The sequence below is a fragment of the Oncorhynchus mykiss genome, chromosome 15 (assembly GCF_013265735.2).
Source record: "Oncorhynchus mykiss isolate Arlee chromosome 15, USDA_OmykA_1.1, whole genome shotgun sequence".
Taxonomy (NCBI): domain Eukaryota; kingdom Metazoa; phylum Chordata; class Actinopteri; order Salmoniformes; family Salmonidae; genus Oncorhynchus; species Oncorhynchus mykiss.
This window is the reverse complement of record NC_048579.1, coordinates 40,658,803-40,677,833: the sequence shown is the minus strand read 5'-3', so window position 1 is coordinate 40,677,833 and position 19,031 is coordinate 40,658,803. Positions and strand designations below refer to the sequence as shown.

At 42.2% G+C, this 19,031-nt stretch overlaps 1 protein-coding gene across 2 annotated transcripts in view; it reads left to right on the top strand.

Annotated features, from left to right (window-relative positions):
* The first annotated feature begins 256 nt into the window (after positions 1 to 256).
* irs1 (insulin receptor substrate 1) overlaps positions 257 to 19,031 on the top strand; it is a 55,936-nt gene continuing 37,161 nt past the window's right edge. Inside the window, exon 1 of one of the 2 annotated variants that reach the window (XM_036944355.1) lies at positions 257 to 4,180. In XM_036944355.1, the coding sequence (XP_036800250.1) occupies positions 988 to 4,180 (3,193 nt within the window). In that variant the 5' untranslated portion in view covers positions 257 to 987. The remainder of the gene's footprint in view (positions 4,181 to 19,031) is intronic. The other variant, XM_021563188.2, reaches the window with a different exon arrangement.

The following is a 19,031-nucleotide window of genomic DNA, read 5'->3' as shown; positions in this document are numbered from 1 at the left end:
GTCACTAGTTACAACAGCCACAAAGTCATAAACCCCGCCTATTTCTACAATGTATCTTCTTAAAATGTCATTTTTAAACCTAACCGTAACCAAACTGTTAACCTTGAATAAATACGTTGTCTTTTTAATCATGAACTTCTACGATATAGGCCATTTTTATTTTGTGGCTTTTTTTAAGCGCAATTTCGTCACGCTAACGGATTGATATAAACTCTGGCCAATCAGATTATTACAACGAGCCTATTATGGCAAATGATAGTCTGACGCGGTTTATTGTGCCAAGGTAGGCCGTATCCCTTGTTTAAACTGTCCACGCATCGAATCGTCACGTGGGCATCTCCTTGAGCGCAAACTGTAATCGATAGGGATTGTAGCGTACTCACACAAACACTGAGCCTTGTTTTGGTTTACAGCTACTGGATTTATTAACAAAGTGGAGAAGAGAACTTTGCATCCACTTTACATTCATCGGCTTCGTATCACATTGGACTAACATATTTTGAAAAGATAATAGAATGCACTGATGCATGTTTTATTTTTATGGGTTGCACTTTTGCAAGCAGGGCTATCGACGGGACAAGCCTGCCTTGGTGGTTACCGAGCATGCGAAATGGGGTCATATGCTGACGGGGCTTGATTTGAACTCCGGACTGAAGTGAGTTTTCCCATATTTTGGTAGGCAACTTTTTGTCATCATAATGAAAGGACAAATTCGTAAAGAGTATATTATTTTACGTTCTTAGGGAGAAAATGTAGCATACTGCTTAGAAATTCCACTGCAGCACCAACAGTTTGACAGCACTTATTGGTTTAGCGCCGTTAGTTTAGCTAATTGAGACGTATGCCCATAGCATATTCATAGTTAAGATCCACACTAACACGTTTTCAATGGCTATATTAGGATCTAAATACCCTAATCTTTTTTGCTTTTTTATTTCAGTAAGAACAGTTGTATTTTTAAATACAAGTACTATTTAAAATCCCAAAATGGCTAGCCCAACTACAGAGCAGCAGGGTTGTTTTTCAGATGTAAGAAAGGTGGGTTATTTAAGGAAACCTAAAAGCATGCACAAGAGGTTTTTTGTCTTGCGGGCTGCTAGTGCTGCAGGACCCTCCAGGTTGGAGTACTACGAAAATGAAAAAAAATGGAGACACAAGTCCGGGGTGCCTAAAAGGTCAATCCTGCTGGAGAGCTGCTTCAACATAAATAAAATGACAGATTCCAAAAACAAATACCTGGTGGCTCTTTACACCAAGGATGAGTATTTCTCTATTGCAGCGGACAGCGAGCAGGAACAAGACAGGTGGCACCAAGCGCTAGTGGACCTACACAACAAAGGTAAAGTTCATGATGATGCTGCTGTTGGTGGCAGTGGGATGGCAGAGGAGAATTATGGAGAAGAAACCATGCCAGGACCTGCCTTTAAAGAAGTCTGGCAAGTTATTTTGAAACCAAAGGGCTTGGGACACACCAAAAATTTTATTGGGATTTACAGATTGTGCCTAACAAATAAAACCATCAGCTTTGTGAAATTGAACTCGGACGCAGCGGCGGTCGTGCTGCAATTAGTGAATATACGGAGATGCGGTCATTCAGAGAATTTCTTTTTCATTGAAGTGGGAAGATCCGCAGTCACAGGACCGGGGGAATTTTGGATGCAAGTGGACGACTCTGTTGTTGCTCAAAATATGCATGAAACCATCCTGGAGGCGATGAAAGCGATGAGTGAGGAATTTCGTCCCCGGAGCAAAAGCCATTCCTTGTCAAACTGCTCCAACCCAATCTCTGTGCCTTTGAGAAGGCATCACCACAACAACCTGCCACCTAGCCAAGTGGGACTGGGAAGGAGGTCCCGGACTGAGAGTGTGACGGCCACCTCGCCTGCTGGCCCGGGAAAGCACAGTCATTCATTCAGAGTGAGGGCCTCTAGTGATGGGGAAGGAACCATGTCCAGACCTGCCTCAGTGGATGGGAGCCCCTGTGCTGCCAGGACACAATCTCACAGACACAAAGGGGCCTCCCGCCTCCACCCTCCCCTCAACCACAGCAGGTCTATCCCCATGCCCTCTTCGTGCTGCTCCCCCTCAGCAATCAGCCCAGTTAGCCTGTCCTCCAGCAGTACGAGCGGGCACGGCTCCACTTCAGACTGTCTCTACCCCTGCCGCTCCAGTGCCTCCATATCTGGCTCTCCTATTGACGGGGGATTCATTTCCTCTGATGAGTATGGATCCAGCCCCTGTGACTTCAGGAGCTCCTTCCGCAGTGTCACACCTGACTCCTTGGGTCACACACCACCTGCCAGGGAGGAAGAATTCAACAACTACATCTGCATGGCAAAGCCTGCAACTCTTCTGAGGGGCCACTGTGGCTGCAGCCCCCACCCCCATGGTACGCCATCCCACCTGGACGAGCCTGAACTGGAGAAGTGCTTCAGGAAACGGACACACTCCTCGAGCACATCTCCCCTGACAGTGTGCCACCAGAAGACCCCCTCTCAGTCCTCCACAGTATCGCTGGAGGAGTACACAGTAATGCAGCCTGCATACTCGTCATGCAGCCGAGCATCCAGCTACAGGCACTCTGCCTTCATGCCCACACACTCATTCCCAGAGGAGGGCATAGACATCCCCTTAGAGGGCAACAGGGTGAGCCAAAAAGATGATGGCTACATGCCCATGACCCCAGGTGTGACACCTGCCACAGGTAAAAGTGCCGACTACATGCCCATGAGCCCCAAAAGTGTGTCGGTGCCACAGCAGATTAACTCCCACCAGCACCCCAAAATGGACTCCAATGGGTACATGATGATGTCACCCAGCGGGAGCTGCTCACCAGACACCATAAACTACGGTCAAATCTGGACCAATGGGGTCAACGCTAAGCTGTCTGTCCTGAGCACAGAGGAGAAATTGTTGTCGCGTGGGGATTACATGAACATGTCACCGGCGAGCTGCTCCATGACTAGCACGCCGCCAGACTGCTACAGCAACCTGGTAGAGGGTCCACCCAAGTCCATATACGCCTACTTTTCCTTGCCTCACTCTTTTGAACACAGCCACAGGAAGCTGGACCAGAACCCCCTGCACCTTTCACTCAGCTCTGGACACCTGGCCTTCGGGGACTCTACCAGGACAGGGCAGGGCTACAGTATTCAGCCCGTGGTCAAGCCCAAGAGAGCTGACGTGGACAGCAGGCTGGCCAGGCCCACGCACCTCTCTCTGGAGGGCAACAAAGCCAGCACCCTGCCTCGCACCCATGAGTGCCCCTTCCCTACAGATCCCAAGAGCCCCGGGGAGTATGTCAACATAGAGTTCAACGACAAGGCCTTCTCAGCCGGCTTGGCCACTCACTTCTCCCCTGTGTTCCCAGGTAGTGGCCCAGAGAGGCCAGCAGAGATTTCCTCAGACTACATGAACATGCACCTGGGTGCTCAGGGCAGGGGCATTCCCAACTGGGAAGCCAAACCCCTAGCCTCCTGCACAGATGGCTATGCTATAGTGGCACCTGTGGCTCCCTCCTCCTCTGTAATCCCCTGTGAGAACCTCTGTAGACGGGACTACAGCAGCACACAGACGGACTACTCTGACACACAGATGATTCTAAACGCTCCGATGTCGACCATTGATGTCACCCCCTTCTCTGTGTCCCCTCCAAGCCAGGACCTGTCTGTGCTGGGTGCGGGTCCCAGTGCCGTGCCCTTAGGACTAATGGGCCCTCTCTCTGGGCTGAGTGCTTTCACCAGGGTTAACTCCAGTTTCATCTGGAACCAGGAAGCTAAATTGATCCGTGCCGACCAGCAGGGCCGGCGCCGGCACAGCTCCGAGACCTTCTCCTCCACAGGAGTCCCGGTCAGCGCCGCCTCGCCCTCCGTGGAGGAAGTGAAACGTCACAGCTCCACCTCTTTCGAGAATGTGTGGCTGAAGCCGGGAGAATCCCCATTATTTGCCAACGGGAGGAGAGAAAGCCCATTGGGGCCCAGCTCTAACGGACAGAACCAGAACAGGCTGAACTACATCGACCTGGACCTGGCTCAGGACCAGAACCTCCCAGAGTGGAGTTCCCTCCCGGCCAGAGCCAGGGACACGCAAGGTGGGAGTGCCCCAGAGGACCTGCGTGCCTATGCCAGCATTAGTTTTCAGAAAGCAGACGAGTCGAGGATGAACCCCGCTCACAGAGAAGGTAAGACTGTCCGCTCCCCATAGCATCTTTTCCTAACAATTCTATTTTTGTGTGTGTGTGTGCGTTGCATGTCTGTGGGTGGAGTCAGAGTTTGTGTGTTAGCCCTCAGAAATGTTGATTCTATTTTTGCATGAAAATACTTGTGGTATTTGTGTTTCGTCATTGTGCATACCACCATTCAGATTACTGTATGGATGAAACATGAAGTTCCAAGTTTATAAGCATGCACATTGAAAGCAGAGAACATACTGTACTCAGTCAGTCCCAGACCTGGGTGATTCCCTTAAGCTAGCCCACTCATGAGAGTGGAGCCAGAATTAGTTTATTTTGCGATGTAATACATTACTACATGAGCTTGACTTTCTACTGAGCTACTCTACTGAGCTCCAATCAGTTTAGCACAGTTTCATATAGGTAAACTAAGTATTCATCCATTTACATTTTTTTTTGTCTTGGTTAAGTAGCCTAAAGTCTGAATGCTCCTTCCTCTTTCCATATAGCTCAAAGTCTTTCCACTTTTTTTGTTGTTAATGCTATAGGCTACATTTTGAAGCTGGTGGTTTAGATTTTTACCTAATGCCATTAAGGAGTAGCTAAGTTTTGATGTTTCATTAAGTAACATGCAATTGGCTGGATCAAAGATCTTAATGTTCGAGCACTCCACACTCGGTCTCACTCCAACATAATTCTCTCAGGATGACACAAATGGAATAGGAGATGGATGAGAGGCCTCTTTGTTCTCTCTGACTGGAGTGTATTCTCAGGGCACCAGTAAATATTTATCTTTTTCCAGAAAAAAGCTGCTCTTTTACAGATCGTCCAACTATAAATGTCTTTTGTGAATTACATTAGCCTTTTTTCTGGTGGTGGGCCTACCTTGTATGCCGACATGGGTTGTTGATGGCCATTTCCATTAAAAGTACCCATGAGCACCAACATGTGAAGTTCATAGAAGCACCTCAAATTTGGTGTCAAAAAAATGAGTTTTTTTGGGGGGGTTTGTAATTCAGGCATGTAAAAATTTTTCCCAACCATTTTTCATCCTTAAATTAGGAATAAGTGAAGGCTTTGATTTCTGGTCAAACATGGAAAACGGCTCTTGGAAAACGGCTCTTAGAAAACATCTACCAGAATAAGTCTTAAAAGGTATTAGAAATACATAAACACACAATATTGTTGCAGTTAAGACCCATGCCAACTAATATCAACACTTTTGAGAATTGATTTTCCTTCTGTAAGTTTAGGAAATATTGCCGTTCTTTTACAAAACCCCCACATCTTTAAGATAGTTTCACATTTCTCTCCCTCATGAGGGAGGATGATGAAAGTTCACAGAAGTAAGTAAAGGTAAACCTACAAATTAATCATTTTTTTTCCAATTATGATGATTTTGTTTATGATTTATTAAGTGATTCAAATGTGTCATTCATTACAAAGTTGGTAACAGAATAACTGCAATTGAATTGGCTAAAATTCATAAACCACAGTTGGGTCACCTGCTACTGTCCTCCCTTCCACTGGCATACTGTTGAGTTCAGCTGATAATTGTGATAACTCTGGACAACCCCTCCTGTCTTTCTCCCTGTCACTCTCTCTTTCGCTTTCCTCTCCAGTAATGTCACCTTTTACTGACACCTATCCATGAGCCCCCTCTGTTTCCATTTACTGTAACCAGCGTCCTCAACCGACACCGTACGTCCATGGACATTGAAAAGTAGCTGAAATTTAGAAGTTTGTTTTACAAGTTTGGACAGCAAACTGAGACACCCTTGGAGAGTGAGGTCACAGCCAGGGGATCATCCATTATTGACGGCTACCCTGGAGCAATTGGGGTTAATTGCCTTGCTCAAAGGCAGAACGACAGATTAATACATTTTTGTCTCTGGGATTCGATCCAGCAACATTTCAGTTACTGGCCCATCGATCCTAGCCGCCAGGCTACCTGCTGCCCCGGTACTGTGCTGTGCTCTACTGAGTCCAAACTTGTGAAACATAGACACCTATTATTAATTCAGATTTGGTCTGTCCGTACCAACCAAATTTGGTCTTGTTTGGGGGGAACCTCATTATAATAAAAGCCGATGTGTAGAATAATACCCAAACACACAAACGTGGATATTGCATTTTTCTACCTTTTTGTGTAACTGTTCAGGATACATCACAATGAATACATGACATATCCATAATTATGCATTTCTGTATAGTACAGAACAGTGGCCCATGATGTCATTCAGTTATTGTCAGGTGTTAATCCATTTCACTTACTGTAGTTCAATAATTAAAATATATATTTTTCAAACTCAAGGTGTCACATCATAGCTGACGCCCCATTATTTCAGCATACATCTTTTAATCTTAATTTAGGCTATATGTTTAAGATTTTAAAATATATTTTTTTTACCGTAATTGTTACGTAATCTGCACTGTTCAAGTATATGGAATAAAAATACTCGCAACATGCAACAATTTCAAATATTATACTACTAAGCTACAGTTCATATAAGTAAATCAGTCAATTGAAATACATTCATTAGGCAGTAATCTATGGATTTCACATGACTGGCAATACAGTCATGCATCTGTGGTCAGATATGAGAAAAACATTCAGTATCTGGCGTGACCAGTATTTTCCTCAGGCAACACGACACCTCTCCTTTGCATGGAGTTGATCAGGCTGTTGATTGTGGCTTGTGGAATGTTGTCCCACTCCTCTTCAATGGCTGTGCGACGTTGCTGGATATTGGCTGGAACTGAAACACCCTGTCGTACACGTCGGCAAACTGCCCGCCCACACATCTGCGGTTGTGAGGACGTTTGGACCTACGGTCAAATTTTCTAAAATGACGGAGGTGGCTTATGGTAGAGAAATTAACATTTAAATTGTATGGAAACAGCTCAGGTGGACATTCCTGCAGCCAGCATGCCAATTGCATGCTCCCTCAACTTGAGACATCTGCAGCATTGTGTTGTGACAAAATTGCACATTGTCGAGTGACCTTGTATTGTCCCCAGCACAAGGTGCACCTGTGTAAGGGATCATGCTGTTTAATCAGCTTCTTTATATGCCACTCCTGTCAGCTGAATGTATTATCTTGGCAAAGGAGAAATGCTCACTAACAGATGTAAACAAATGTGTGCACAGAATTTGAGAGAAATTTCTGGCATCTTTTTATTTCAGCTCATGAAACATGGGACCAACACTTTACATTGTGTTTTATTTTTGTTCAATGTAAGTGTGTTTTTGTCAAATGTTCTGTGGAAATTGTTGAAAGTAGACCCTGTGCAATCAATGGTTTTAGTTTGGCATTTTAAGGTGAAAAATCTTGAGTTTGAGTCATTCTGTTACCATGGAGTTGCCCTATTTTCTTTTTTGTGTGTACCAGTACTTACAGAGCATTCAAAGTATTCAGACCCCTTTTAGTTTTTCCAATTGTTTTACATTCTATTCTAAAATGGATATAAATATTCACACACTATCCCATAATGACAAAGCAAAAACTGGTTTTCAGAAATGTTTTACACATTAAAAAAATTAAATACATGGAAATGTGACATTTTACATAAGTATTCAGACCCTTTATTCAGTACAGTGTTGAATCACCTCTGGCAGCGATTACAGCCTTGAGTTTTCTTGTGTATGTAGCTACAAGCTTGGCACACCTGTATTTGGGGAGTTCCTTCTATTCTTCTCTGCAGATCCTCTCAAGCTCTGTCAGGTTGGATGGGAGTGTCGCTGCACAGCTATTTTCAGGTCCTTCCAGAGGTGCTCGATCGGGTTCCAGTCCGGATTCTAGCTGGGCCACTCAAGGACATTGAGACTTGTCCTGAAGCCACTCTTGCGTTGTCTTGGCTGTGTGCTTAGGGTTGTTGTCCTGGTGGAAAGTGAACCTTGGCCCCAGTCTGAGGTTCTGGGTGCTCTGGAGCAGGTTTTCATCAATGATCTCTCTGCACTTTGCTCCATTCATCTTTGCCACAATCCTGACTGGTCTCCCAGTCCCTGTCGCTGCGAAAATCCCGACAGCATGATACTGCCACTGCTATGCTTCACCATAGGGATGGTATTGGCCAGGTGATGAGGTGCCTGGTTTCCTCCAGACGTGACGCTTGGCATTCAGACCAAAGAGTTTAATCTTGGTTTTATTAGACCAGATCATTTTGTTTCTCATGGTCCGAGTCCTTTAGGTGCCTTTTGGCAAACTCCAAGCGGCCTCTCATGTACCTTTTTAACTGAGGAGTGGCTTCCGTCTGGCCCCTCTACCATAAAGGGCTGATTGGTGGAGTGCTGCAGAGATGGGAGAACCTTCCAGAAGGAAAACCGTCTCTACAGAGGACCGCTAGTGCTCTGTCAGCGTGACCAACAGGTTCTGGACCAAGTCCTTCTTCCTCGATTGCTCATTTTGGACGGGCGGCCAGCTCTGGGAAGAGTCTTGGTGGTTCCAAACTTATTTTATTTAAGAATGATGGAGGCCACTGTGTTCTTGGGGACCTTCAATGCTGCAGACATTTTTTTGATCTGTGCCTCGACACAATTTTGTCTCAGAGCTCTACAGACAATTCCTTTGACCTCATGGCTTGGTTTTTACTGACATGCACTGTCAACGAGAGAACCAATGGAAACAAGAAAAAAGAGTACCAATTGTATCCATTTTAGAATAAGGCTAATACGTAACAATGTGCAAAAAGTCAAGAGGTCTGAATAATTTCCAAATAGGGGGGGTGTCCAGTATTGCAGAGAAGATGGAATGAGAGGAGAATAATTTTTTTCTAGACCGCGGAGGAACATTTTATAATTTTAAATGCTGTGAAATACCAGCCATTCACAGTGCTGGATAAAGAGATAACATGTCAAAGATTAAAACGATGTCTTGGGTATATTCTAGAGGTCGACCGATTTATTGATCAATTCAAAGATGGCGTAGCAGTGCAGACGTTGTTTGTCGTTCTCCCGTGTAATTTTTGTATTTTTTGTATAGATTTCTCTTTTTCTATGAAAAAAAATTAAATATACCTTCCGGCAACCCGCTTCACCCAATGTGATACGGATCTGCTAATTTTGACCTTGTAGCCAGAACCTCCATCAGAAGCTAACCAGCTAATTAGCTACTAACTATTTAGTCATTGTTAGCCACTGCTAGCGGCCTTTAGCTTTAGCATAGACACCAGCCACTTTTAGCCTGGATAATACTTGCCAGTCTGCATATCAGACTGTTTTTCTCCACTACAACACCAGATTCCTGCCGTAAGCCCTGGACCATAACTCCAGATCATCGCAGCTAGCTAGCTGCCACCAAGTGGCCCAGCCCCGAAGGTAGCCTTGAGCCAGGCCCATCTCCCGGCCTGCTCAGTGGACCCTATGTCTCCCACTTGTTAGCGTAGTAACGACTAGCTTGCGGATTCCCTGTTTCATCTATTGCTGTTCACTGGACTAGAGGTCGACCGATTATGATTTTTTTAACGCCAATACCGATTTATTGGAGGACCAAAAGAAACCGATACCGATTTAATCGGACAATTAAAAAAATATATGTATTTGTAATAATGACAATTACAACAATACTGAATGAACACTTATTTTAACTTAATATAATACATCAATAAAATCAATTTAGCCCCAAATAAATAATGAAACCTGTTCAATTTGGTTTAAATAATGCAAAAACAAAGTGTTGAAGAAGAAAGTAAAAGTGCAATATGTGCCATGTAAAAAAAGCTAACGTTTAAGTTCCTTGCTCAGAACATGAGAACATATGAAAGCTGGTGGTTCCTTTTAACATGAGTCTTCAATATTCCCAGGTAAGAAGTTTTAGGTTGTATTTGTTGTTGGAATTATAGGACTATTTCTCTCTATACGATTTGTATTTCATATACCTTTAACTATTGGATGTTCTTATAGGCACTTTAGTATTGCCAGTGTAACAGTATAGCTTCTGTCCCTCTCCTCACCCCTACCTGGGCTCGAACCAGGAACACATCGACAACAGCCACCCTCGAAGCAGCGTTAACCATGCAGAGCAAGGGGAACAACAACTCCAAGTCTCAGAGCGAGTGACGTTTGAAACGCTATTAGCGCACACCCCACTAACTAGCTAGCCATTTCACATCGGTTACACCAGCCTAATCTCGGGAGTTGATAGGCATGAAGTCATAAACATTTCAATGCTTGAAGCACAGCGAAGAGCTGATGGCAAAACGCACGAAAGTGCTGTTTGAATGAATGCCTACGAGCCTGCTGGTGCCTACCACCGCTCAGTCAGACTGATCTATCAAATCAGACTTAATTATAACATAATAACACACAGAAATACGAGCCTTAGGTCAATAATATGTTTGAATCCGGAAACTATCATCTCGAAAACAAGACATTTATTATTTCAGTGAAATACAATCCGTTCCGTATTTTCTCTAACGGCATCCCTAAGTCTAAATATTCCTGTTACATTGCACAACCTTCAATGTTATGTCATAATTATGTAAAATTCTGGCAAATTAGGCGGCCCAAACTGTTGCATATACACTGACTCTGCTGGCAATGAACGCAAGAGTAGTGACACAATTTCACCTGGTTAATATTGCCTTCTAACCTGGATTTCTTTTATCTAAATATGCATTTTTTAAAAATATATACTTCTGTGTATTGATTTTAAGAGATGCATTGATGTTTATGGTTAGGTACAGTCGTGCAACGATTGTGCTTTTTTCGCAAATGCGCTTTTGTTAAATCATCTCTCGTTTGGCGAAGTTTGCTGTCTTTGTTAGGAAGAAATAGTCTTCACAGTTCGCAACGAGTCATGTTAGCAGGCAATATTAACTAAATATGCAGGTTTAAAAATATATACTTGTGTATTGATTTTAAGAAAGGCATTCATGTTTATGATTAGGTACACATTGGAGCAACGACAGTCCTTTTTCGCGAATACGCACCGCATCGTTTATATGCAACGCAGGACACGCTAGATAACTACACATGGTTGATGATATTACTAGTTTAACTAGTGATTATGATTGATTGCTTGTTTTTCTAAGATAAGTTTAATGCTAGCTAGCAACTTACCTCGGCTTCTGACTGCATTCGCGTAACAGGCAGTCTCCTCGTGGAGTGCAATGTAATCAGGTGGTTAGAGCGTTGAACTAGTTAACTGTAAGGTTGCAAGATTGAATCCCCGAGCTGACAAGGTAAAAATCTGTCATTCTGCCCCTGAACAAGGCAGTTATCCCACCATTCCTAGGCCGTCATTGAAAATAAGAATGTGTTCTTAACTGACTTGCCTAGTTAAATAAAAGTGTCAAAGAAAAAAAATCGGCCAAATCGGTGTCCAAAAATACAGGTTTCCGATTGTTATGCTAATTAATTAATAGCTAATTAATCGGCCATTCCGATTAATCGTCGACCTTTACACTGGACCCTATAATCACTTGGCTACATAGCTGATGCCTGCTGGACTATTCATTAATCACGGTCCTCCATTTAGTTTATTTTGTTCATCTGTCGGTCGCAGCCTCGAACTCAGGCCCTGTCATTTTACCTGTTGTTCTCTTAGCTGATTAGCTGTTGGCTTACCTGTTGTTGTCTTTGCTAACTGTCCCAATCATCACCTGTGATTGTTTTATGCCTCGCTTTATGTCTCTCTCTGTCAATATGCCTTGTATACTGTTGTTTAGAATAGGTATCATTGTTTTAGTTCACTGCAGAGCCCCTAGTCCATATCATCATGCCTCAGATACATCTTTTGTCCCACCTCCCACACATGCTGTGACCTCACCCAGCACTACTAGTGCGTCCAGAGATGCAACCTCTCTTATTGACACTCAATGCCTAGGTTTACCTCCATTGTACCCACACCCTACCATACCCCTGAATCTCTGAATCTATTCTACCACGCCCAGAAATCTGCTCCAATGCACTAGGCAACCAGTTTTTCTGGCCTTTAGCCATACCCTCATCCTACTCCTCCTCTGTTCTTCGGGAGATGTGGAGGTTAACCCAGGCCCTGCCTGTCCCCAGGCACTCTCATTTGTTGACTTGTGTAACCGTAAAAGCCTTGGTTTCATTGCATGTTAACATCAGAAGCCTCTTCCCGAAGTTTGTTTTAGTCACTGCTTTAGCACACTCCGCCAACCCTGATGTCCTTGCGGTTTCTGAATCCTGGCTTAGGAAGGCCACCAAAAATTCTGAGATTTCCATCCCCAACTACAAAATTTTCCATCAAGTTAGAACTTCCAAAGGGGAAGGAGTTGCAATCTACTACAGAGAGAGCCTGCAACGTTCTCATACTTTCCAGGTCTATGCCAAAACAGTTTCTAATTTTAAAAATGTATCTCTCCAGAAATACATCTCTCACTGTTGCCGTCTGTTATAGACCCCCCTCAGCTCCCAGCTGTGCCCTGGACCCCATTTGTGAATTGATTGCCCCCCATCTATCTTCAGAGTTCATTTTGTTAGGTGACCTAAACTGAGATTTGCTTAACCTGTTTGGGGTAGGGGGCAGCATTTTCACTTTTGGATAAATAGCGTGCCCAAACTGAACTGCCTCCTACTCTGTCCCAGATCCTAATATGTGCATATTATTATTAGTATTGGATAGAAAACACTCTGAAGTTTCTAAAACTGTTTGAATCATGTCTGTGAGTATAACAGAACTTATTTAGCAGGCGAAACCCAGAGGACAAACCATTCAGATATATTTCTTTGAGGTCACTCTCTTTTCAATGGGGTTTTCATGGGGAATCCAGAATCCTTATCGACTTTCCTGCAGTTCCTACCGCTTCCACTGGATATCCCCAGTTTGTAGAAAAGATGCATCAGTTTGTTTTGCTCCTGTATTGAACACAGATCATCCCGTATTCAATTTGATAGATTGTATATGTTTAGAAATACCTAAAGTTGTATTACAAAAGTAGTTTGAAATGTTTTGGCAAAGTTTACAGGTAACTTTTGAGATATTTTGTTGAGGTGGAAGCAGTGTTTTTCTGGATCAAACGCTCCAAATAAATGGACATTTTTGGAGATATATATCGACGGAATTAATCAAACAAAATGACAATTTGTGATGTTTATGGGACATATAGGAGTGCCAACAAAAGAAGCTCATCAAAGGTAAGGCATGATTTATATTTTATTTCTGCGTTTTGTGTCGCGCCTGCAGAGTTGAAATATGCTACTCTCATTGTTTACTGTTGTGCTATCATCAGATAATAGCATCTTATGCTTTTGCCGAAAAGCCTTTTTGAAATCTGACATGTTGGCTGGATTCACAACGAGTGTAGCTTTAATTTCCTATCTTGCATGTGTAATTTAATGAAAGTGTAATTTTTATAGAAATGTATTTGAATTTGGTGCTTTGCATTTTCCCTGGCTATTGGCCATGCGTCCCGCCTCCCCCAGAGAGGTTTACACCCGGGCAGTCCTACAATCTAAGCTAGATGCCCTCAATCTCACACAAATGATCAAGAAACACACCAGGTGCAACCCTAAATCCGTAAACATGGTTACCTTAAATAGATATAATCCTGACCAACTTGCCCTCCAAATACACCTCTGCTGTTTTCAATCAGAATCTCAGCGATCATTGCCTGTGTCCGCTATGGGTCTGCGGTCAAACGACCACCCCTCATCACTGTCAAACACTCCCTAAAACACTTCTGCGAGCATGCCTGGCCCAGGTATCCTGGAAGGATATTGACCTCATTCTGTCAGTAGAGGATGCCTGGTCGTTCTTTAAAAGTAATTTCCTCACCATTTAACCTCTCTGGGATGTGTGGGACGCCCAGGTAAAATGCAGAGCGCCAAATTCAAATAAATTACTATAAAAATCTAACTTTCATTAAATCACACATGCAAGATACAAGATTAATTAAAGATTAATTAAAGCTACACTCGTTGTGAATCCAGCCAACATGTCAGATTTCAAAAAGAAAAAAAAATATATATATATATTTTTGGCGAAAGCAAACAGTGCTATTATCTGAGGATAGCACCATAGGAATCAAAGAGAGAAAGCATATTTCAAACCTGCAGGCGCGACACAAAACGCTGAAATAAAAATATAATTCATGCCTTTGACGAGCTTCTTTTGTTGGCACTCCAATATGTCCCGTAAACATAACAAATGGTCCTTTAGTTCGATTAATTCCGTCGATATATATCCAAAATGACTACAAAATATCTTAAAAGTTACCTGTAAACTTTGCCAAAACATTTCAAACTACTTTTGTAATACAACTTTAGGTATTTTTTTAGGTAAATAATCGATACAATTTGAAGACTGGATGATCTGTGTTCAATACAGGAAGAAAACAATCTGAAGCATGCTTTCTGCTCATGCGCCTCTATCTAACAGTACACTTCAAGTGACCCTCGTTCAAGATGGCTGTACTTCTTCATTACACAAAGGAATAACCTCAACCAATTTCTAGACTGTTGACATCCAGTGGAAGCGATAGGAACTGCAAGAAGTTCCCTTTAGAAATCTAGATTCCCATTGAAAAGAGTGACCTCAAAACAAACAAAAAAAAATCTGAATGGTTTTGCCTGCTAAATAAGTTATGTTATACTCACAGACCATGATTCAAACAGTTTTAGAAACGTCAGTGTTGTCTATCCAAATACTAATAATATTCATATCTTATCTTCTGGGGATGAGTAGCAGGCAGTTGAATTTGGGCATGCATTTCATCCGGATGTGAAAATGCTGCCCCCGGTGACCAAGAAGTTAACAACAATCTAAGCTGTGTTTTGCTATATTGCACTTGTGATTTCATGAAAATCCTCGTAATACTTGTTTGCTCTTTTTGCACACCAGTATTTCTACTTGCACATCTATCACTCCAGTGCTAAATTGTAATTACTTCGCTACTATGGCCTATTTATTGCCTTACCTCCTCATGCCATTTGCACACACTGTATATAGACTTTTTCTATTGTGTTTTTGACTGTACGTATGTTTTCCATTTGTAACTCTTGTTTCTCGCACTGCTTTGCTTTATCTTGGTCGCAGTTGTAAATGAGAACTTGTTCTCAACTGGCCTTCCTGGTTAAATAAAGGCGAAATAAAAAAATAAAACATTGGATGGCCAAAAAAGCCAATACCGATTTTATTTAAATGTATGTATATTTGCTATAATGACAATTACAACAATACTGAATTAACTTTTATTTTAACTAAATATTATACATAAAATCTATTTAGTCTCAAGTAAATTATTAAACAGGTTCAATTCGGTTTAAATAATGAGAGAACACAGTGTTGGAGAAGAAAGTTAAAGTGCAATATGTGCCATGTAAAAAAAGCTAACGTTTAAGTTTCTTGTTCAGAACATGAGAACATTGAGGCTGGTGGTTCAATATTCCCAGTTAAGAAATGTCAGGTTGTAGTTATTATAGGCATTATGACGCATCGACTATTTCTCTCTATACCATTTGTATTTCATATACATTTGCCTATTGAATGTTCTTATAGGCACTTTAGTATTGCCATGCTAATCTCGGGAATTGATAGGCTTGAAGTCATAAACAGCGCTTTGCATTAAAGCATTGCTAAGAGCTGCTGGCAAAACGCAGTAAAGTGCTGTTTGAATGAATGCTTACGAACCTGCTGCTGCCGACCACCGCTCAGACTGCTGTATCAAATGATAGACTTAATTATAATATAATTAACACAGAAATACGAGCCTTTGGTCATTAATATGGTCAAATCCGGAAACTATCATTTTGAAAACAAAACCTTTATTCTTTCAATGAAATACAGAACCGTTCTGTATTTTATCTAACGGGTGGCAACCCTAAGTCTAAATATTGCTTCTGCATTGCACAACCTTCAATGTTATGTCATAATTATGTAAAATTCTGGCAAATTAATTACGGTCTTCACACAGTTCGCAAGGAGCCAGGCGGCTCAAACTTTTGCATATACCCTGACTGTTTGCACTGAACGCAAGAGAAGTGACACAATTTCCCTAGTTAATATTGCCTGCTAACATTTTATTTTAACTAAATGTGCAGGTTTAAAAAATATATACTTGTGTATTGATTTTAAGAAAGGCATTGATGTTAATGGTTAGGTACATTTGTGAAATGGTTATGCTTTTTTTGCGACTGTGCTTTTGTTAAATCAACACCGTTTGGGGAAGTAGGTTGTGATTCGATGATAAATTAACCGGCACTGCATTGATTATATGCAACGCAGGACAAGCTAGTTAACACAGTAATATCATCAACCATGTGTAGTTAGCTAGTGGTTATGTGAAGATTGGTTGTTTTTATAAGGAGTTTAACGCTAGCTAGCAACTTACCTTGGCTCCTTGCAGCCACAAGGTCCTTTTGACGCTGCACTTGCGTGACAGGTTGTAAGCCTGCCGCGCAGTTTCCTCGTGGATTGCAATGTAATCGGCCATGATCGGCATCCAAAAAGGCCGAACACCAAGTTGTTATGAAAACTCGAAATCGGCCCTAATTAATCGGCCATGCCGATTAATCGGCCGACCTCTAGTGGATATACTCATGAAATAGAGGTCCTGTGTGTTAGGGAGCATGCAGGAACAAGCTGCATATTGTGTGTATGTGTTCTTTGGCTAGTCTTGTTTACTTTCTCACACTTCAATTCATTATTTCACACTTTTATTTAAGCAAAAGCCCCTTAAATGCTTTATTACTAGGATAGATTTTGGAATAAAACCATCACGCACTTTTTGGGGGTTGTGCATGCACAAAACATGTCTGTACTAGACACTACAACACATACATCCATGCGTCCCTACATTGAGAGAAAAACAACGCGTGTGTCTGACTCAACGGTGGTAGCCTGAAGTCTGGTATAGCATAGTACCGACCCTATTGGTGGAACTGGGGAAAATCCCATCCACCCCCACAGTGCTCTTCTCCTTTCCTGCCTGCGTGACAGATAACGATGCTGGTCGCTGTGACGTACCTGTTTGTCACGTGCCGCCCTTTTAGTGTGTCATATGGGATTAGCAGGCCATGGGCTTGGGTACAAGGGATCACAAGGCGCCGAGCCAAGATTGGCAGAGCTGGAGCAGGGGAAAAGGCTTTAGTTTAATGTGTGTTAGGGTTAAGCGATGTCCACCTTTGTCCCATCATGTTTATGTACCCCTATTGGTTATGTTTATGTACATTTATATTTTTTATATGCAAAAGTAGAAAAAGACGTGGAGTGATAGGCACAGTCAACGAGCCTCATTGGCTGTGTGATGGGTGAATCATCATAGGCTGTAGGATCTAGCAACTTTGCTGTCCTCAGAATTTGATAATTATAAACTTATTCACATTTTTGCTTATCCTCTCTTATTAGGCCTAAGATACTGTGCGTTGAAGGTAGGTTGCACATTGCTAGAATAATATTGAAAAAGGCCTAGGCCAACTGGGCTACTTACTGTTTTCTTTCATAAGGTTTCCTCAGCTGTAACCCAATTTTTCTTTAGACTTCTCAGTCGACTTTTCCATCTTGGTAGTGTTCACTCGATTGCATGTCTTGTGGCCTGAAATTAAAATTTTTCATTCAAAACAAAGTTGTGATTGAGAATAGCATAGGTTAAGATTTACTTAATTGGCCCATTTTAAAAGCAGCAACATTAGGACATTAAACACTATCGTTTTTTTTTTTGGGGGGGGGGGTAGTATACTGTTAATTTGTCTTAATGCTTTTATAATATTTCATTTAGTAGGTTTACTAAGGATTAGTAGGATTAGGATTTTAGCATTTTGGTTCATAACTGTTCATAGGTGGGAAAAAAAGTTATTAACCAAAAGGTTAAAAGCCTAATCCTTCTAAATGAAAATCATAAATGCATTAAGACAAATTAACAGAATCTCCCAAACATTTTTATGAAGTGTTTAATGTTGTTTCTTTATGTAAATCGTAGTCTATGCAATTCTCAATCCCAACTTTATTTTGAATGACAAATTATATTTCAGGCCACAAGACAGGCATTCAAGTAATTTCTGTCATAATGCTTTGCTCAACTGTAAGGTTTGTTCAAATTTAGAATAAAATCTTTCTATCTTGCTATTGTTTGTTCAATCTCATTATTACCTTAGGCCTTCTGAGACTCTTTCAATTTAACAAATTGAAGTAGGCTATAAGAATATAGGCAATTTCTTCGGGATGTCACCCATGCACTGCCTGACTAATTTCTCCGCTTTACTGCGCGAGGCCAGTCAGTTGAAATAGGTTAGGTATCGTCTGTCATATCACAATATCGTCTATAGTATCAACTAACCCTAGTGTGTCTTCTCCTAGCCCCCCCCACAGACCACGTATTTTTACAATTTTATTTTTACCTTTATTTAACTAAGCAAGTCAGTTTACAAATTATTATTTTCTATGATGGCCTAGGTACAGTGGGTTAACTGCCTCATAATTGTACCCCTCTCATATTTGGGTCATGTTTTGGGGGGTTATCCCACTGTTCTACCTCCCACCAGCCCCCCAATGCTAGCCAGGAGTATAGCTTTGCCTGCTGCTGAATATCTGTAGGTTTGGGCAAGGGGCTTTTTGTGTTTCCCAACATGGAGGAAAAGGAGGATTGTTTAGCTATAGGAGGGAGGGAGGGATTGTGTAAACATGAGGAAGAGGGTGTAGTTGTGTAATGGTAGAGTGGAGGGAGAACATTGGAGGGGGATGGGGCACTTTGAAGGGGATGCTGGAATGTGTGTAATCGTGTCTAAATGAGAAGCTTGCCACTGCGCCGGGTTAGTCTGGCTGACACCAGCTCTCGAAGTCCTACTAACTTGAGTGTAGAAAGGCTTCTTTGATGTGCTGGCACAAAGCATTGATAATAAAGGGCTTTTCCCGAAGACTTCAAGACCGCACCTTCCGCTGGTTGGATATCCTTGTTT